This window comes from Parus major, chromosome 3 (genome assembly GCF_001522545.3).
Source record: "Parus major isolate Abel chromosome 3, Parus_major1.1, whole genome shotgun sequence".
NCBI classification, from domain to species: domain Eukaryota; kingdom Metazoa; phylum Chordata; class Aves; order Passeriformes; family Paridae; genus Parus; species Parus major.
Genome location: NC_031770.1, coordinates 19,250,437 through 19,272,574, shown reverse-complemented (window position 1 = coordinate 19,272,574; position 22,138 = coordinate 19,250,437). Strand labels below are relative to the sequence as shown.

The window sequence follows — 22,138 nt, the reverse complement described above, 5'->3', positions numbered from 1 at the left end:
TTCTAATTGAATACAGGTAAGTTTGCAGTAACCCACATTTTCCAAAAACAAAATATGTGTGTATGAAGAAATATATGTGTATAATGGTATATGTGTGTGTGTGTGTGTGTGTGCACGCATATGTATGTATGTATATGTATATATATTATGCTTGTAGTGGTAATTTTTATGATGCATAATACACTGTATGTTATTTTTATTATTATGACAAGCTAATAGGTCTGAAGTCTGAAAAACTAATTATTTTCCTAATGTGTTTAATTTTAGACATCTGAGCAGAATGGTGATTTTGATACAGAAGTGGTGGAGAGGATATCTAAGAAGAAAAAACTTCAGAGAAATAGTGGAGGTAGAAAACTACTCTTTAAATTTTTGTTTGGTTATTTGTAGAATACGTATGAATAATTCATTCACTCATCATGAAATTAAAAAGCCGAAACTCAATCCTCTATACACACAGACACACACTTAACTTTACTGTAATGAAAAGCACCATTAATTTCAGAAAGCCTACTCATAACAGTCAAGTTAAGTCAGTGTTTAAGTGTTTGCAGCTCTGGAATATTGGTCCCCAAACCAGCAATGAGATCTGCTCATGCAGAAGTCTACTCACATGATACTAATTGTGGGATTGGAGCTTTACAAGATGCTTTCTTTTTTTTTTTTTTTTTCTGTTGCAGAACTTTTAATTTTGAAAGTAAAATAAGCCAATTTGTCTACACATTGCTATTTTATGTTTTAGTGGTACAAATTTCTGACTTAATGAACCTTGAAGTATTTGAGGTTTTGCCTTAAGGCACACAGCAGTCAATCTAATTCCTGAAGAGAGTGAAAGTGTGTGATAGCACATAAGCTAAAACCTCTGTTAACAGGTTTATGGAACTAAGAAGAAAATAATTTAACATAAAATATGTGGTTTACTAATTTATCAATTTATGTAAATATTTTACAGGAGTGTTAAACTCATTAGTCATTTATTCTTGATTAAGTTTTTTAAATTACTGTTTTTAAGTCAAAACAGACAATTCAGAAAGTAAAAAAAAGAGCTATAATAAATCATATATTATAGACCTGAGTTCATACTCCCTACTAAACTATGTTTTCAAGTAGCAGGACTCGTGTACCTGAAAGATCATTTATTTTTTCCCCAAGTCTATCAGTAATCTATGTAAAGATTTTCTCTCTTCCAACTTACTAACTGGCTTAATTTATAAATGATGAGCCATCCTGAAGGTGTGTGATTTTCACTCGTCTTCTAACAGTAATTCCTGAATAACAGAACAGATAGCTGCATGGTTGCATTGGGTTCTTTTTTGAAAAAAGTAGGACTTCAGCTGAATATTGTTCCTGAGTTTAAGGAAGGTTTGTTTAATCTAGTAAAGCTTCTGTAGAAGAGAGATATGATAATCTATCTTAAAATTTGTTAATAAAAAGAAAGAATCTCTGCAATTGCTGGGACAAAAGAAGGAAGGAATCAGTGTGATCAGATTTCCTGTAATCACAAACCTGAGACAGCTAACTCCCCTCAGCTTTCTGTTCTTGAATATAATTCTGAAAAGTAAAATAAAACAGTCTTTAATCAATAAAGCCTTGTGCATACTTAGTTCTTCAAATAGACATAACTGAAAAACTTGCCAAACCTGAAGTCTATGGAACAATGTAGGACAAAAAATTCTGCAACTTAATACATACATTATAAATCAGATCATTAATTCATCCAATTTCTGGATTCCAGAACTTATTCAGTGTTAGCCAGGGCTCAAAGACAATCTCATCAGAAAGCTTACAAATTTTACAGCAATTAGCACAGGAAATTATCTTTTTCCCTCAAATACTACATTTTGTTCTTGCCATCTCTTTGATTGGAGAAGACTAAACAGGACAGCTTGACTGGAAGCCAAGCTGAGTACCACAAGAGTATCAGATAAAAAGGCACATTCTGCTGCCTTTGGACCACTATATTCAGTGTGTTTTGGGGTGGGCTTAAATATAAAGTCCTTATATTTGTTGTTTTACTATCTTTACTCAATTAATGGCTCAGCTTGGAATTTGTAAAAAGCCAAATCCCAGCAACTTAACATAACATTCAAGTTAAAGGACCAGGCAATGTTTTTTGTTGTTTTTTTTTTTAAATGAACTCTTGCCAATAACTGTTGTAATGACTCCTGACTATGAAACACAATGATGCATTTGGCATGATAGTTCCTTAAATACACTGGTCACTTTTAAATTTGTCTGCTGATAATGATTGCATTGGTATCTGCTGCCAGCAAACAAGGCAAAGCATATGCACAAAATACCCATGATTGCTTGATAATAAATCATTTTAATGATTATATTCAAAATTGTGAAATGTGAATGGTACTGATGCGGAAAATAACAAAGGCTGAGGCTCATCAGATTGGCTGTCCATATGTGCATCACCACTAGTATTTCATTTGCTTCTCCTCTAGTGCCTTTTCCTTTGATTGTTAAGATAAATATTTTAAAAATAGGTGAAATCCTAAAAAAAATTAACAACTATTGATGGCATTTATATGATTAAAGTTATGTGCCTTTCTACTCTAAATATTGGTGGTTTGATAGAAAGCTTTGTTTCCTAATTAATCTCAAGCTAAAATTAAGAACTGCTCTCCAACAGTTTTCTTAATAGGTTGGTTACATTGATTGTGTCGGATTCTGAAAGTTTTAATAACCTACAGGAAGGTATGAGTTTTAGAATGAAGCAAACATCAGAACATGTGTATCATTGTTTCTTTATTACTATTTTCCCATAGTCAAAGAATCATTTGCTAAAGCAAGGGGAATTGTAACATTTCATTATTTTATGAAGCTGTTATGCATGATGGCCATGTTTTCAGTTTATTTTGGAAGGAGATGCAGTTGAGAAAAGTGAATATTTATGTTATGTAGTTTGACACCACCCTAAGTAATTTAGCTTTAAGTCAACAACCAGTTTTAAATAGTTCCAGTCCAATAGAAATTAGGCAAGTGCCTATTTACTCTACAAAACCCCCCAAAATACACCATTTACCCCATTCACAATTTAGGATATGTGTTGCTTCCTTCTCTCAGCCTCGATCTCACTCTCAAACTCAGTCACATTCCTGCTTCTCTTTGAATTTTTTATTTTGTATTAACTCTTCAAAGCAAAATAAGACACCAATCAGAGCACATTTGTAGATGATCACCAAGCATGTTTTTAAATACAAAAGGAGAAAGTAATACAAAAGTTTATATATATAAGGCTTCAAATATGTTCTAAAAACCTGCACTTAAGGTAAGCTGGTAGGAAGGCCTGTACATTAATACATTATTAATGTCAGACTTCATGACAAAGACATCCTGGCTTTGTGGTACATGAGGTGGTAGAGGTGGTACATGGATGAGATGGGAAAATAATTATTTCTAGAGAGTCAACCTGGTAGTGTCACCCTTGAATTGGCATTTAGTGGAAAAATTAAGGGCATCCAATGGGCATGGGCTGAACTGCATGAATTTCCACTAAAGCAAAAAAAAAGTTTTCTGGACAAGCAGGACCCAGTTCAGGAAAGACTCTTTTGTTTATTAGGAGGCCATGTAAATGTAGACTTGGATTGAAGCACTAAATTATGACTCTGCTTTTGTGAATAGCAATGAACACCTTCTCCATCATTTTTAATAGTAAAACTTTCTAATCAGGATTAGAAAACAAAATACATTTGCAAAGGAACCTAGATGGTGAGACAGCCTTTGGCTTTTTGTGAAAGAATGAAGTTGCATGAGCAGTTCTGTATTTGGGAGACTTGTGATTTAGAACAAGAGTTGAGTTATGGCAGGAATGTGTAACTTCCTTCTTGTTTTGAGTGACCCTGTTAAGTGGCGGTAGGGTAAGGCCTGGATTCCTCACACCTTAGTGGGGTGTGCAAGATCAGACCTTAGGTGCCACACATTGACTCTCTCTCTAAATAGTAGACAGAGTTCTTCAATACTTGGCCAAGCTCAGAGTAAAAGTGGTCCCACGTTATCTCTCTGTATGGATGACATAACGAACATTAATGATGCTAGGTCTCAAATTTATGTTCTTCAATGAAATGGGATGCATTCAGACCTAAGTGCTCACAGCCTTCAAATATGAGATGAATAAACAAAAAGGTGTAAAATTGTTTAGTTTAATCACTGATGGACAGAAATCTGATGAATATTTTAAAGTTTAGGAACATGTTAAGCTTCCATTAAAATGCATTTTATCTATTTGGTGATGTGGTAACTCTTATGTTCCCTTCCAAAGAAAGAAAAGATGAGCTGCAACCCAAAATTTTATCCATTTGGTTGAGCATTTTAGGGATATGCTTAAGTCAGGCAACCATTATTTCAATCCATTATTAGCTATCTACAGTTAGTATTGCTCAGTAAATACTTATGGAGAATAAGGAGGAGAGAGACAGTCCATCATTTATTCTAATTTGTACATTTGAGGTAGATTTTCCCTTGAATATATATGTATATATCTATGTGTATGTATACACATTCACATGTATGTGTGAAACTTCTCTGAACTTTAACAACTTTGCAATTTTCTTTCACATAAGAAATATCTTTTGTACTGTTTCCATTATTAGTAGATTGGTATGATATTAAAGTGAGCATTTAAAATGCACCTTAATTAAACTGCAGGAATTATGCCTTGCTTAATGTAATGAAGAAAGAGAATTTAAAATGAAGTAGCATCATTGTGTTCATTTGTAAATAACATATTGCAGCCAACTGTTTCTTAATTGCCCAGACTGTTGATAAATAATCCAGTCCTGCTGCTCTCCACAGACAATTTGCTTTGGATCAGACTAGGCAATTCAAATAACACTAATTACAGTGAAACCCTTTTATAGTGAATTCCTGTTTGCCATGGGGGAGAAAATCACTATATCAGGGGAAAGCACTTTTGCCTTTGATTTGTGTCTAAAACATGAGAAACACATAAAAGCTGCATGTTGTGCTAAATAAAGGACATACTCTTGCATTCAAAGTACTTATATTTTACTTTTTATGATACAATTGTGAATTATGTTCATTTTGCATTTGTAATTAGAGGGCGGAACAGATGTGAAAGCTTAGTTTAAAGTGATGTATCCATTAAAATAACCTATGCTGCCAAGTGATTGCTTAGTATAATAGGGGATTCGTTCACTATGAGAGGAATTCTACTTTATTGGAAGGAAACCAGGACTTCAGGAAATGTTTTCTATATCAGGGGATTCACTGTAACATGGTATCATTGTATTTATGATTTTATGATGTTAAAATGAATATTAAATGAAACAAAATTCCCAACGATTACTCGGGAGGCAGCTAAGTACATAACATTTAGTACAGATGGTTGGAAGGCACAATTTTGCTCCATCACTGCATCCGTATCCTTGAACGATTTCGACTGAAGACAGCATTTCTCTGAATTTTTCATTAAACCAGACATCTTGAAATATGAATTCCTTTTATGTTTCTGTGAGTTTTGGCTAAAAGAACCCCAGTGAATAAATCATACAATACTACATGTCACCAGCACTTGTGAATATTTCTGCTTTGTTATTCTACTCTCAGTAGAGCACCATTGATTATCAAACTCAGCGGAGAGCATTTTATGATCATATATCTCCATTAGCTCCTAGTTTGACTACCATAGATTTTTCTGGTTAAGCCTGCATTATGTATTAGGAAGCCTATCTCTTCAATACAAAGTTTGATTTTATTCTCTCTAAGCCTAGAACTCTTATTATGTATTATGTATAAAGATTCCTATCTTTTATATGTAAAAATAGCAGGACTGTCTTTGTGTAACTGAAATATATGCCATCTTTTTTTTTTTTTTTTCTTCACAGAGAGCATATTTTATTAAGAAGCTGAAATTCTACAATGAAATGGCTGTCAGGGTAAATATTTCTTCACTTGTTAAACAAATGAAAAGTCAATTGTGCTCCGAATTTGCTTTTAATAAAATGAGCAAAGCAGAATAATATACATTTGATTGATATGCTGATGGCAACAGCAGGACGTACTACATAGTTAAAAATTAAAGTTACACTGAGTAGTCCGGGTTGCGTTTGAAAACTGTAGCTGAATTTGAGGTGTCTGAATGTGTCTTGCCCCATTTAAGTCTCCATTGGACCTTATCATGTATGATGCTGATAAAACCCCCAAACATTCTATCTGCCAGTGTTCATACAAATGTAAGAACATTTGTTCTACTAATGTAGACACATATTTACAATTCTGACAAACTACAGGGCTTTTATGCTTGTTGGTGTAACTGTGCTTTTTCTCTTGTTAGTACATGACGTTTGATGTACTGGATCTCAAGAGTTAGAGAGCGCAGGACAATTTCGTCTCTTAAACACAGAGGTGGAACTGAACTGATCTCATTGATGATATTATCAGTGAATTTTTCTAGATGAAGAGTATAAACAGACCTTGAACTTCAAGGATGAAGTTTGTTGTGGGTGAAACTGCAAAATGTATTTAATTAGAAACTAGTTTGTTTTTTTTTTATTTTGAACTTTGATACTGAACTTGAAAAAATATGTAAAACAAATATGGGAAAAACATAAAATAATTTTTAGGGTTAAGTCCTTTTATGTTATATATTTCTTTCATTTTGTGATATAAAACTGCTTTACTTTGTAGGCCTGTATCTTTTTAGGCCAGGCACCTTACCTTTTGAATTCTATCAAATGTATGAATATGGTGACAATGGAGATTAACCCAGAGATTAACCCAGGGAAACCTGTGTAGAGTAAGAAGATTTCAGAATGGATTTTAATTTTGTGGCCCTTCTGAGTCCAAAATAACTCAGTCAAGAGCTCTGTACTCATCAGGTGTTTTGCTGAGTTTTGATTCTCTAAAAGGCACAAAGTAGCTAGCCTTAGGTTTGGTGCATATTAAAGAAGTGAAGGTATTTAACGGCAGTTTAGTACCTCAAAAATGTACCTTTTTGTTATAGTTGATTCCTTACTTAGCTAGTTTGAAAGTATTCTGCGGTGGATAAATGCTGTTTACTCATGCTGCTGAGATAAGTGGGGGAACATAAGATGTAAGTCAGCTCTTAAAAGTTGCCTCTGTACTTCCAGAAGATATTTGAAGACCAAATTTCGGAGGTAATTATGTATTCTAGTCAAATGGAGTTTTGCATTTGGTCTTTCATTTTTAAAAGAAATTGAATGTGTTCCCATTCATTTGTAATGGAAATATAATGTTGAATCATTAGGTGATATAAATCTTCAAAGTACCATTTTTTCAGTCATGTCCTTTTCTTTAATGGAAATTTAAATCAGTAGAAAACAATAGAACAGATCTTTATTTAGTTGCAGATGTCAGAATCTGATTCTCCTCTATCTAAATCTTGTGCAGCCATATCTGCAGAGCAGACTTAAAATGCTACCAATCTGAAACCCTTAATGCCTTTGGGTTTTTTTCTGTCGTGTTTCTTGAAGAACTAACCAAGGTCCAATAGCAAATCAGGCCTGTTGAATTTCTGCATAGATGATGTCTGCTTAGACTTTAGGCATTCTAAGCCAACAGTTCCTTATATTCACACGTCATGAGCTTGATTTATGATTAATATAACTCAGTGTTCTAAAAATATAGAAATAACTGTGTATGTTTTTCTATTTAACCACTTAGTTTTGTCTCATGGTATTATTATTTATTTCAGTTCATAGTCACTCTACAGAAAGGCAGTTTCAGTTCTGACATTTGAAGTATTATTGGGAGCATACACACGATCATAATTTTGATGCCAGTTTACGTATCTTGTCCTTCTGGATTGCATTTCGTTGGAATCAGAGCTAGTTAGTTTTACCTTTTAAAATTAAATCAGAGATCTTGTTTAAATCAGTTTCAGTTTCGAGGCAAAATATGATTCTCTCTCTTAAAAGGTTTAAGGTTGCTGTAAATTTTCAGCAACAAAAATAATCCTATGGCAAAAAAAATCCATGAGCAGATGGCTTTTGATATATCAAGGTTTTGCCATTTGTTTTAGTGCTTAAAATAAACATTATTTATAAGACCACTTACATTTTGATGTTACTTAATGAGGAATATGCATCATTGATTTGACTAGCTTAAGAGGTCATTTAGAACTTGCCCGTTAACAAGCTGTAATCTGCTGAGCACACAATGACTTTGTTTAAAATTATCTGTTCAGTGCTGATCAATGACAATAATTGTTTTGTACCAATCACTGTTGAAACTTGCTAATTACTTTGAAGGGCATACACACACTTGTCTCTTCTTTTTCAAGAATTTTTTAAACATTCACCTTGGAATTAAAAAGAAATGCAGTCGTAACATTATACTTCTTTATAAAAGCAAACATTCAGAACTTTCACATTGAAAATATGAGCATCATTAGAAGCTTTTTATAAAATGGTCTTTCCTAAAAAGATTAATCTTCACTTTTGGGATCACTGACATACAGTATTAGGGAAACAGAAATCAGGCATAAAATAATTTGAGTCACAATGCAGTTTTTCTTACTTATGTTTCATTCAGCTGAAATCAGTGAGTTCATTCTGAACAGAAAGTGGTGTAAATAAAGGTAGAGTGCATCTTTTAATTGGTACACTGAGCCCATTGGAGGTAATTATAGCTTTATACTATTTGAGCCTTTTGTCTTTCAGTTTGAGTTTTGATCATTTAACCCAGAAATATCCAGTTCTGCATTTATAACTGTGAGGTGAAAACTGTCAGAAAGAGTTTCAAAGGGACCATAATCCTGCATTAATGAGCGCATGGCTATACGGGAGCCAAGTTGCTCTTGTTGAGAAATTTTGAAGCCAAACAGAAAAACAAAGCTAAGATCCTTATTCACATGCAAAGGATTTTGCTTAATCCCAGATCTCTGAAGGCATACTCATTCTCTGCTCTTTCTCTATTCCTTTTTAACTCAATAAGCTTGTGTATGAGAAAGCAGTGTTGGAAATAATATGAAATTTACCATCACCTACTGCAAAGCAGCATGTCTAGAATCTTTCTTGTTCCCAGAACTCTTATTTGTTCATATCTCAATAATATCTGGGGGTCCAAACCCTTTTCATTTTAAAAAAACCAAAACAACAAAAACAAACAAAAACAAACACAAAACAAAATAAACAACCCCACCAAAAAAAAACCAAACCAAAACAATAACAACAAAACCAACAAGAACAAAACAAAAAAGTCACAAACAAATAACAACATGTAGTTAAAAAAAATACATCTTTTCAAACTAGTTTCAAGTCTTATTTTGGAAGGGAGGAAAAATCCATGCTGATACACAAAGGGGAAATAGGAGAATATATTAACTTGGGAAGTTAGTATCCTCTTATTCTTAATAACTAACACATACCTGAAAGAATGACTGAAAGCTTTTCTGTGATTCTTATTCTCTTGTTAAATCTCACATAAAAAGGCAATCATAACTGTACCCCAAGGTGTCATCAGTTGAGGCCAAATGTTGATTTTTACTTTGAAGAGTAGTGTTTGGGAGTTTGTGAATGCAAAAATGGTGACAAACTATGAAATATTCAGCCCTGCTTTAGTTGGTCTCCTCTTATATGTCCAGTAAAAGTCTGGAAGTGGAAAAATTGCAACAACTTTTGTCAGTTGTCACAGTGGTACAGAATTGCACTGCACTGGAACTGGTAGGAGCAGAGAGAATTTTGCCTGTTACTGAAGAGCACTCACAAGACTTGATGATAAAGATTCTGAAATTACTGAGTGCAATGGTTACTGATAAAGTGGGCAATTGGCAGCTTTTTAAAATTTGCCTTCTTCCTCAATCAAACACAAAATGCATGACATTCTTTCTCCTTCCCCCTTTTTTTTCAAAAATATATATATTTATTTGAAAGAGGTAGGCTAAGAAAAAAAAGCCAAATAGCACAAACACATGGATTTCACTCCACTTAAAAAGTCGTCCCTTGGTTCTGGAAAAAGAAATGTTGATGTAAAGAAAAAAAAAAAAGTTCCTTATAGATACACCGATGTGTTTAAATTATTGAGAAGTTTGGTAGCTAGGAGCCCAGAGGAAAAGGAGAGCTCTTAGTACATTGCAACATTTTACTATTCTATGCATTTAAATAAGGGGAGTAGCTTCTAGAGAGTAAAACCTCCAACTTCCTGCTTTCTAAATCTAGATTCTGCTTTTCAGCTCTCTTTTAAGATTTCAAACCTATAGAGGTCAAAGAGATGGATGTTGGAGCAAATGAAGCTACTGCTGACTAGAAGATAGAGATTGGGAGATTAAAGTAGAAAAATACTGAGGAAAAAAGGAGAAAAAATGCAATTTAGGAAGTAAAAATATTTTGCAGGAAAATTAATAATAAGTTCAAGGATTGAAGAATTTAACGATGGAGGAATTACACCCTGAGAAGAGAGGAAAAGATGGTTACTCTGTTTTTCGGATGTAGACATCCAGGGTACACTGACCTCTGATGGCAAGGAAAATCAGGTGCAAGAGCAGCCCTCAGCATGACTGAATTGAGCAAGTTACATCTTTCACCTGTTCATGTCCTGGCATAAGGATAAATATAACTCACCAAATGGCAGTCCTGCTAGCTTTTTACCTAATTACAGAATCACAGAATTACAGAATCATTTAGTTTGTGAAAGGCCTCTAAAGGCATTGAGTCCAACCTTTGACTGATCACCACCTTGTCAACTAGACCATGGCACTAAGTGTCATGTTCATTTGTTTCTCAAACTCTTTCAGGGATGGTGACTCCACCACCTTCCTGGGCAGCCCATTCCAATGCTTAATTGTCCATTCTTAATGCTTACTTTGCCATGCCAAAAACCAGATAGTAACGACAGGCAAGGATTTCAGAAACTTCATTATTAGAATTTTCAGGTATCAGAGATTTAAACACAATTGTTGAAATCAGTTCTTAGGGGAAGTTGGATAGACTAAGTAGGTTTTTTTTCCCCTTCTCTTTTATTTTCTTCTTTCTCTCTTTTATTTATTTATTTTTTAACTGATCCTTTTCAAAATGCACCAAAATATTAACCCTTTTTGGTGGAGGATGCTACCTAATTTCTATTCATAATACAATTTTATAACTAGCTACGGATAAAGAGCTTTTCTCCTCCAGGTTAAACTTCCTCTAGGTTAGGCTTTCTCTGTTATGCAAAAGAATAGTATTTCTTGAGAACAATTAAATTAATGTGGAACAATAATCGACATGAATCATTTTACATTGGAGATGAAAGAACTGCAGTTTATAAGTGAATTTCCCAGAAAGACACATTCATTGGGTTCCTGGGAAGGCTTTTATTCAGTTTACACCTTGGCAGAGCATGAAGGTGAAAGTGTAGCAGAAGATGTAGGTGAGATGGTGACTCAGTGCTACAAGATGTTACAACCTATACTCATTTTCTTCACTGAAACTTATAGGTGTTTCTGCTTGGTATCACTTTTAAAGGAAAGAAGTACTTGGGATATGGTACATATATTTGATATGTATGAAAACTTTTGATTTGAAATATACTAAACAAATATTTATTTCCTCCAGATCCAGAAAATATGGCGAGGCTATTATGTTCGGAAGTATATCCATAATTTTTATGTACTGAAGAAATACCTGAAAGCTGTTTCTGTGAATAACGAGCTTGTCAGGTAAAGATAAAAGCTCCATATGGTAAAGCATTCACTTGTTCTTCTTTTATTTGTAGAAACTTTGTGGCACTAATTAAACTCTTTGAGTATAAGTTCCCCTCCATTATCAAATGTATGTATCTATCAGTCATCATTCTCTTTATCCTATGTCCATTCATGTTGCACCGCATTCTGTTCTCATTTACACTGTTATGAATTGAGAATAATTTCTTTGAATTAATTAGGTGTGCTCTGGGTTTGTACTGGTTTAATAAAAACGGATTTGTCTCTTCACCTATGCTCACAACTCATAGGTTATTGTGTCCTAAATTTTTGTGTTTAGGGTTTGTTGAACTAGATTTTTTTTCCCCAGTATACACAAGCTAACCAAAAATGTATTTTTATAATTTATTTTGAATGTGGATTTTTGACAGTGAATGCAAGGGCAGATTTGGCATGAGCCATACTATGAATATTAACAGGGAAAGATACTTGTGTGGATACAGTAAAGCAGATTCTTTCTGTAGTTACAGAAGAGAACCAATAGCCAGTCAGATTTCTGTCTAGAACTGTTGTTGCTCTATGTTCTTACTCTATTTTTCGTATCCATCCATTGTCTTTCCTGTACTTAAGCTGAAACCTCTCTAAAATAGAGGTAATTATTTCCCTCTAGTGGATTTGATATCCTCATCCATGACCATTACTCAGATACCAGTGGAAACAAGCAGATGAAATTCTGGGTGACCATGATCATTATTCTCTCAGTGTTAATGAAAGCTGTTGGACAAAATCCATGCAGTGTTTGCCATTCACAATGTTTGAGACAAATCTTTGCTTTCCCAGGCACAGAAATATAGGGGAGTCTAGTAAACCAGTGTTTCTAGAAATCTTGTCAAAATCACATGGATTGCATGTTACATAAGTACATGGATTATATGTTACATAGAGCACCATATGCAAGTTATATATGAAAAAAAACCAGGATATATATGAAAAAAAAACCCAACTTCTTTGTATGCTTGTTATTAATGATATTATTCTTCCACAGTACAGCTGGTGCTACATCCTCTTTGTCATAACATTAATTTTTGTGCATTACATTGTTACCTATAATGAACCATACTGATAGTCACCTACTCTCATTATCTCTCATTATTATTCAAGTGTATTCTGTGCAGAAAGTTAGGTCACAACTCAGAAAAATCAGACTTAAACATTCTGTTATGGCTTCTATGGTATTTTCTTGATCTGAAATCCTTGAAATATTCTTTCTTCTTGAAAAGGTAGAACTCTAAGAAGACTTGATCACATCTTAGAAAATAAGTGAAACCATAACTTCTCTGCTTTAAAATCCATATCACTGGATGAACTGCAAAACCATAATCTGCTTCTCTGTTCGTAGTCATTCTATTGCTCTTCTCCATTCCCTGCCTAAACTTAGACCATGGCTCATAACTTGTTGCTTAGATTGACCTTTGATGTGTGCCAACAAAACAGGATAGCAAGTGGTATTCCTGCTGCACTGTGGACATGGAATGGTTGGAGCTTTGTGTTTTATTTCCCCACACCCACAATAGATCTCTGCTGAGTATACATAACTTCAGAAGGCTACAAAAATATTTGGCTTTCAGCACTTTGACATGTTGATCATGTTCCTTAGTGTTTAGTGTAGGTTATTAAAAACCATAAAGCCTATGCACTGCATAGATATTTTAATCAAGAAATGCTTCTGTGCTTTTTAACAGGTAAGATGAGCAGTATGACTTCAGGTACATCAAAATGTGTCAAAGCAAGTCTGTGTGAGCTCTTACCTGGGAACTGATATATTGGTATTTTGCTAACTTGAGTTCTGCATTCAAGAGTTCACAGAAATACCTGTCTTTCAGGGTGAAAAAAAAAAAATCCATCTTTGAAGTTAAAAAAACTTAAAAATTAATTTTTGAGATAATTTGCACAAATGGATCTTATTGTTTCAGTTTAAAAAATGCATGAGTTTCCAAGTGCAATCAAGAATCACTGCAGTAATCCCTTTACTGGGGTACATTTGAAAACTAATATGTATATCACCTTCAACATTCTTCTTATGAAATCTAACAGATGTTTAGTGAGGATTAGGTGTAGGCCCTCAGCCAAACAGATTTTTCCTGTCATTGGGCTAAGTTGCTGCCAACTACTTTGGCCCCAAGGTGGCCCACAGTGTTTCTTACATGGAATATTGAGCCAGGTGGAGGAAAGATTCTCCTCATATTTTCATTAGCCATTACATTGGCTCTGGACAAGTATATCCTCACTGTTCATAAACATTTTTGCATATAAAAATTATTGCAGCTGTGCACTGTAAGAAACACAAGGAATTGTCAGAATAGAAGGAATGCATTTATGAAATAGCTGTGTTTTATTAGAACATCAACATTATGGAAATTGACTTGTTGATGGGGAGAGAGATTGATACACTTGTGCACTCATATTAGACTGCCTTTGAATGTTTCACATCTTTAGAACAACATTAAGCAACACAATGTGGAACATGAAATAATGCCAGTAAATACATGAAATTGACCCCTGCCTCCCTCACAAAGAAAGCAAAAGATATTTTTAATTTCAAAATTTTAATTTCAAAAATTTGTTTACACATTGTTCTTTCTAGAATTATGATATAATTCTGAATTGAACTACACTGTACAGTTCTCTGTCTTATCTATTCTAGAGTAACACTGGCAGAATTTTAATTTGTCAACACCTATCTAAAATCACATTGCAAGTCCTCTTATTTTTTGGACACCAGAGCCAATATTTGTGCCTAATTTTCTCCTCTTTCATTAAGGAGGAGCCTATATCAAATCATCCCTCACTCATTTCTAAGAGAAACTTCTGAGGAAGGTCTCATGAAAATTTGGACATTCTGTTATGTTTCTTATAACACAAAATCACAGAATCATAGAATCATTAGGTTAGAAGAGACCTTCAAGATCATTGAGTCCAACCTATGCCCTAACACCTCAGCTAAACCATGTCACCAAGTGCCACATCCAGTCTTTTTTAAACACATCTGGGGATGGTGACTCCACCACCTACCTGCACAAATCATTCCAGTACTTTATCACTCTTTCTTTGAAAAACTTTCCTAGTATCCCACCCAATATTCCTAATATCCAATATATTTCCTTGGTGCAGCTTGAGACTATGTCTTAAGATATATCTTAAAAGAGTAATTGTCTGAAGTTTGTTTCCTTCTCATTCCACCTTTACTCTAGTTTTTTTTAAAAATAAACGACACTTGTTGTACTAAGTGGTTTTCTCAACCAGTAGCTACGTCTTTACCATTCAGCTTTAATACAAACCGTCCTTATTTAATAGCTGCCCTCATTTGGTAGCCAGACCTTTATCTTTAGTGTGAAAACCCCAGGAGAAAGTAAACTTAATAGAAGCTGCCCCAGCTTAAAGCTATAGAGGAATGTAATTAAGTTTAACAGAAATTGATTTAACAGAAATTGACCTAAAATATAATTAAATAATAATAGTCATATTACACGTGAGTTTTCACTCACTTAACAGACTGGTTATGGCACTGTTAGACTTAACAGACTTAAGGCACTGCTTTGTACAAATGGAAGATAACTCTCAGCTTTAGCTCCCAGACTGGCTAAATTCCTCCAGCATTCCTATCTCTTCCCACTGCTACAGAACCACTAGGTCTGATGGCTGCTGGTGTCCCCAGTAGAGTCCCTAGGAGTTACATTGAGAAATGCTTGAAAGAATCCCTTCAGAGATGGAAAAAAACAAATTTGAACCCTAAACTCTGTATACAGAAGGACGTATTTATATTTTTCTTAACATTTGTACAGTTTAACTTCAGTGTAGTGATGAAATGGGTTTGTTAATCTTGAGTTCTCTTTTGCCTAAAAGATATAGGAAGTTCTTAATCAAGCAAGTAAGAAACTTGTTCTTAAATTTTTATTTTACTATATTTTGTTACTTAGATTTTAGTAATAAATCTTCATCTCTAGCACCCAATTTTATTTAAGTACCAATATATACTATATTCTATCACAATATGGATTAGTTGGATGGTTTAATTTATAAATATATGTATGAAAGTAAATTTCATTACTTCTCAGTGCAGTTAGTGTATTTAATTTTAGGAGAAAATACTTTCTATACTTTCATTTGAAACATTCTTAAAGCTGCATTTACCATCTCCAAGAGCTGGCTAAGTGGTTACAAGGGGAAATATGCCAAAAGCAATTAGCATAGGCTATAACTCCGTATGATGCATTAGAATTTTGTTTTATGTGAAACAGTTTCCAGTCCATGATAAGCAAATGGACATCACTTCACATAAATTAGCATGCTGGTGCCATTATATCCGAAGAATTTATGGATGATGTCAGTTGCCCAACTGTGTGATTAACTTGCAGTTCTTTGCCTAAGGTTATCTACAAGCTGGCCTTTAAACTATAGTAAAGGAACTTTGCTATATGTCAGGTGTGCAAGTAGAGATAAGATTTTGGGATGTATTGCTCCATTTACTGATGAATGGCACCATTTAAATTTTTCCCGAGGCACAGAACTGGTTAAAGATAGCAGTATCAGAAAACTAACAAAGCAGTGGCAAAGTACTGGCATTGGGGTTCTTATGTAATCAAGGCAGATAGTTCAGCTTTCTTGGCTACTGAATAAACACTGACTTAAAAGTAGCAAACTAAGGCCTGAGTCTACCTTTAAGTAGAATCATAGCTTACATAAACATTGTTGAGTTTAAAAATCAGGCATTTCACACATTTGCAGGGTCAACACCAAATTCTTCTTTCCATTGTTGGCATTAGAAGTGGGTGGAGAGTGTGGCTTTGATCTAAGTTTGCCTAGCTGTTCTATCAGCAGATGTAGTTTCACAGTCATCATTAAAACTTCCAGGTCTTCAAGACACGTCAGGGAAATAGATAATATGAAACAATAAAAATCACTTTCTTGGCAGTATGTATATTCACAAATCATTTGTGCAGCTTTATTTTTTATAGCCCTAATGAAGAGTGAAATGGAAGAGTACTTACATGCTGCTGGTGATCTAATCCAATGTTTAGCTATTCTGTAAATATGCCTGAGAATGCAATATGGAAAAAAGTAAGATTATCTTATTCTATATTACTATACCATTTCTGAAGTGCGTTTTCTTTTAACATAGCAAGTACATGGCTTCTTAAACCTTCTAAGCTATAGCTATTTTTCCATGGAGTGGGCTTGAAATAAATCATTCTTTGTCATAAAAATATGAGGAAAACTTCCTCAGCCTCCACCTGTCTGTTCCTTTTTGATAAAGATAAATCCAGGTGCTAGCCATTTTCTCAGGTGTCAAAGTGTTTGGAAGAATGTATATATTGTCTTATAATTCAATTAAAATGTTCCTCATCATTGACTGCAGAAGCAATTGATCTGTAGTCTATTTTCAATTAGTGCCAAAGCCTTTCAGATGGCTCCTTAGAATTCTTGCAACAATAAACCCCTCATTTTTGTAATGTTGTCTTTCACTTGATGTTTAATTAGCTACTTTATCTTCAACCCATCTTTTTTTACTCGTCTTCAAAGATATGGAGAGGAAATACATTATGCTTTTAAACTTACCTGTAATTTGAATTTTCTGGGTCTAAACTTATCCTGTGAGCTTTTTCTGTGAGCGTCAGAAATAGAGACAAGTGCAAAGTATGCTTTCTCATATTTAAATATTAATTTGGAGTAGTAGGTCACATAACTTAAGACATCTGTGCCTTTTCCAGAGGATTTTAGGCATAACTGCTAGATTTCTAAAAATCTTAAAACTGTAATTTACTGGGGATCCCAGAGTACTTCCGTAGCCACAAACCTGATGCTGCTAGGATAGGTAAGATATAAAAAATGAGCTTTTGGGGTTGATCATGAAATTGAAGCAAATTGTCTAAAGTTATAGAGCAGTCAATGGGCTGTTTTAACTCCATGGGAAAGCACTTCCTGAATACTGTGAGGTTAAGGTAGGAACAATTATGCTTTCACAGTAAGCTGAATTTCCAACACATACAGCTCACATGCCTCATGAGCTTTATTCTGTCCATATCTCTCTTGAACAAGGAGTGGAAGCACCCTACCATGTTTTTATCTGGTTCTGTGTAAATAGTTGAAGTTTTGCAATAAATACGAACACTGTAACTCAAGTAGCTGCTTAAACTGAAGTCTTCAATGACATGAAGGCAATATTTTCTCATTACTTTCATATAGCACTAAACACACCATTAGGGTCAACAGATTAAACATGAAGCTTAATTTCACTTGTATCCAAAGAAATTTTTTTATCTGAATGTGTATATAGAAATCTGAGATCCTGTATACATTTATTGGACCAAATAGTCTGTGGTGTAAATAATTAGTTTTGATGAAGGTAGAATAAAACAGGTGTGACAAGACAGTGTTGTAGGATAACAATAGTTCTATACCTGTGAGTTTTGAAGGTGCTGTAGTGTCTGAATAGATTTTTTATTTTGTAAAAGGTCTCTTAGAATTACTGACAGCTCATAAAACATTTTCTGTGGACGAAGACTGACTAATCTTGGCCTTTTAAACTGTCTCATAGAGACAGACTTCACAGTCTTCTATTTTGTCTGAAGTACGATCTTCACTGTAAAATAAGTAGAAAAGGGGAAGAAGTGCAGTTTCATTAAGCTCTAACATATCATTGACTGTCAGGTAGGTCTTGTTATGCTGTCCATCCTCATTTAACTATCCCACAAGATCTCTTAATGAAGTTAAGCCCCAAGTTCACTCCAGTAATTCTGTGGCAAGAGTTTGTGCAATGTAACAATTCATCACTTGTCAGGAAGGCACTTTTAGTTTATACATTTAATAAGGGCATCCTCTAGCTTGGTTAATTAGAAATGAACAGTTTGCATATTTACTAAATGCGGAGTGTCATTGCCACCACGGCCTATTGCCTACATGAATTATTTCTCTATCTGCAATAAACAGCTGGGTAATTATTACTGCCATAATCAGATAAATTCCCTCTGTAAGGCTTTTCTTACATGGCAATTCTTTGAACTCATCCAAAGCTGAACAAAATTTATGAACTCCAGCAGCTAGACCACTTTTTCATATTGTAGTGTCCCTGTTCCCTATTTCAAGGACATGTAGACTATCATAAATATTGTGTAAATTAGGAGGATAAATATGATTACCTAAAGATTACATATTAATAAACTTGATTTTCAAAATATAATTTTCAGGTTGTAACTGATTACATTATAGCAGTTCTGGTTTATCTAATTGTAGAGACATGACAGGCCATCTATATAGAGACTATACGAGGTTATCAGGCAAGGGCTCTACCACTTGAAGACTAAAGTCTCCTGAAGAAATATATAAATATTTTTCATGTGCCATAGTCACTTCAGCTGTTTAGGTCATTAGAAGTATGACAAATATTATGTGCCATTTACTCAACTCACTTAAAGCAGTTCTATTGTTATTAAAATAAGGTGATGGTTCTTTTTGTTGTGCTATTTTCAATTATTTATGCTTAATAATGAAACATAAAATTTAAATGCATTAATTTATGTGTTACATAAGAAAATTAGATATTTCTTTTATTTGTAGGAGCACTTTATATACAATTATATAACTAAGTTTGCTCTTTGCTACCCATGTATTCCAGCTCATATGTATCTGCAAGTATATCAGTGAGTACTTAATTTACACATATGATTTTCCAGAACATGCTGTCATATGGTATATTTTTTGAGATCTTCAAAGAAACAAAACCAAACCAAACCAAATAAAAAAAAAATCAAAATACATTAATTTTATTTTTCTTAATTGGCACACAACAGCATATTTGATCTAACATCACTATTTTGTTTTAATCATAATGTAAGGTACTGTGTTTGAGTGCTGCTGGAAAGTTGCCAGTTACTGCTCCCATATTTCCTAACTCTTTATCAAATAAGTAGCCTTCCTCACAATTCAGAAAAATGCTCTGAGGTAGCAGAATGTTAAGGCCAAACAAAATAAAGTGTTCTTTGGCACTGCTCTTCCCAGTGAAAGGCTTTTGAGATTAGACTTCCTTTATCATTTCCCATTTATGTCAGAGAAATAGAGACTACAGCAGTGAAGACCTTTAAAATGAGCCACATCACAGCTGTTATCATAAGTGTGGTGACTATGCACTGCTTTTTTCCAAGTTCGTGATTTAATTTTTGTCTGAGGACATGAAGGCTTATTGATCTTTGGCATTTCAGATTTTTTTTTGCAATCTAAAATTACAATCCATTGCTTTATATTGGTGTATCCTATAATGCTCCATGAGATATCTTGGAATTACAGGAGATGAAAAGCAGTGTGTTGTGAGCACATTTTCATTTTGTTTTAAAGGAAAAATTCCAAAATGGAGAAAATAGGGAATCAAAAAGTTGTCTTAATTAATAGTTTTTTAATTCTCTGAATCATTATAAATAGACTTTTCTGTTATCTAAGGAGAGCTACGTCTCTGAAGTGGTCACTCAGAGAAGAAAACAGAAGGACTATTTGTCTTCTATTTTTACAGTCTAGAACAGTCGTGAATAGTTACAAAAAAGTGGGGTTTTTATTCTAGTAATAATGAAAACAATGTTATTTGGAATCAGATGATCTTGTCTGACTTCAGATCTATCACCAATGTGATGTTTATCAATATATATAGCAGTATCTATAAAAAGCCTATTAAGCTTTGACTGAACAATCTAGTCTTGATTTAATAACATCAAAATATAATAAATACCCTTTTTATTCTAATCCAGGAGTTAATTACCTTTGGTGTTCAATGTCCCATAGTTCCCTGCTGAAACAGTTTTACTTTATCTTTGAACCATTACTTGTTATATGCAGCTCTACTAGACTGAAAACTCTGTGCTAGACATAGACAATAGAGATCATTGAAAGATGTTGTCTCTGCTTAAAACAATTTTTATCACCATTTTAGACAGACCTTCAAATTTCCTTTAAAATACTATCAGCATCAGAACTCAGCACAGTTATGATGACTAGGAAATATTAAAAAATATAATTTTTCTTCTTCAGTTTGTGCATTCATTTGTATTAATGCTTTCTATCACATGAAAGGACTTCTTCATGTCTATGAATTCTGCTTGGAATACCTTCTTTAAAAGTCATAATTTGTATTCATATTTTGAGCATGACTTTCCTTAAACTGTGAGAAAATTTTACTTATTGTACCCCTTTAAAATTCCTCAGACTCTTCACCTTGTAGGGATAATTGCAGGGGTTCAGCCTTGACAGTGGAGCTAAATCCCAATGTTTTACCTTGAACTTTGCAATTCCTGCTACCTTCAAATCAAAAACGAAAGTGTTTCAAGAAAGCAACATTCTTCTTCTCTCTTCTCCAAGTAGGCTATTCTTTTCTTGTCCAATTAACTAATGGTTTGCTAAATGTTTACAGCCTCATCTAACAAACTGATTTGGTCTTTCAACTTGGCACCCAAAATGATGCAGCACTCATTTACCTACTTGTCCTTAGTGGTGAGGGGCCCCACAACCATCTACAACATTGTGTTTGGCCCCTCAGGAAAGATTTAATACCTTGACCAGAAGTTTATGTGCATGGGTAAAGACAATAGAATCTATTAGATGTACTCTTTAGACATGCTTAATTGGATGTTGAAATCTATAATTAAGTGTAGTTGCATTTATTAGGTAGAACCGACATTTCAAAGAATATACTTTAATTCTTAGTGTAGTTTTTGGCATGGTATAGTAAAAATGCCTGATTATTTTTCCCCTGGTATTGATTTCTTCAAAGTTTTCAAGACAGTAAGAGATAAGATTTCCTAACAATTCTGAAAATCAGGATCTAGTTGATATTTTCAGTTTGGCAACGAGCCACCACTGTGAAATCACATACTTACAAGTAGAACTTCTGTATTAAAAAAGTTGTGTCAGGTCTCTCCCAAAATTATTACAATTGCTATGTAATAAAAATATTAATTTACAGTGTCTTTCATGTTTTATGCTCCAATAAAAATGACATCATAGATGCTCAAGTGGTGACACCAATCCATGAATATGAAAATGAGAAAACCATGAGGTACCACAAAAGTCACTGTGAAGTTGTGAGTCTTGGCATTGCTGCTCTGCTATATGTAATGGGTCATTGCATAAAAGCTCTCCCTGCCTTGCTGTTGTAAAACCTGTTTAATGTAGACAAAGTATACCATTTTATTTATCAATGTATGCAGACTTTTATGTGAAGGTAAATGAAGGATGTGAGTTAATGTGTAGACCTCAGTCAAATTGTTTCAAAATACTCTGAGAAGGAAAATCAACTTAGCTGATGACCTTTAGAAGCTATAACATCGTGTTTGCTTTCTAAATCACATAATGTTGAATATTGTAAATGTTGCCAAGTACCATATATTAAAGTAAAAGAAGTACAGATAGGTCTACATTGTACTGCACTGCAGCAGAGAGATAACAGTTAGCTTAAATGAGTTCATTCTAGTACTGGGAACAGCTTAACTG

General features: G+C 34.0%; 1 protein-coding gene across 1 annotated transcript in view; it reads left to right on the top strand.

The window, feature by feature from the left end:
• SPATA17 (spermatogenesis associated 17) overlaps window positions 1-22,138 on the top strand; it is an 88,153-nt gene that overhangs the window by 5,931 nt on the left and 60,084 nt on the right. Inside the window, exons 3-5 of the mRNA XM_015622284.2 lie at window positions 268-349; window positions 5,856-5,906; window positions 11,523-11,626. Coding sequence (XP_015477770.1) covers window positions 268-349; window positions 5,856-5,906; window positions 11,523-11,626 — 237 coding nt within the window. The remainder of the gene's footprint in view (window positions 1-267; window positions 350-5,855; window positions 5,907-11,522; window positions 11,627-22,138) is intronic.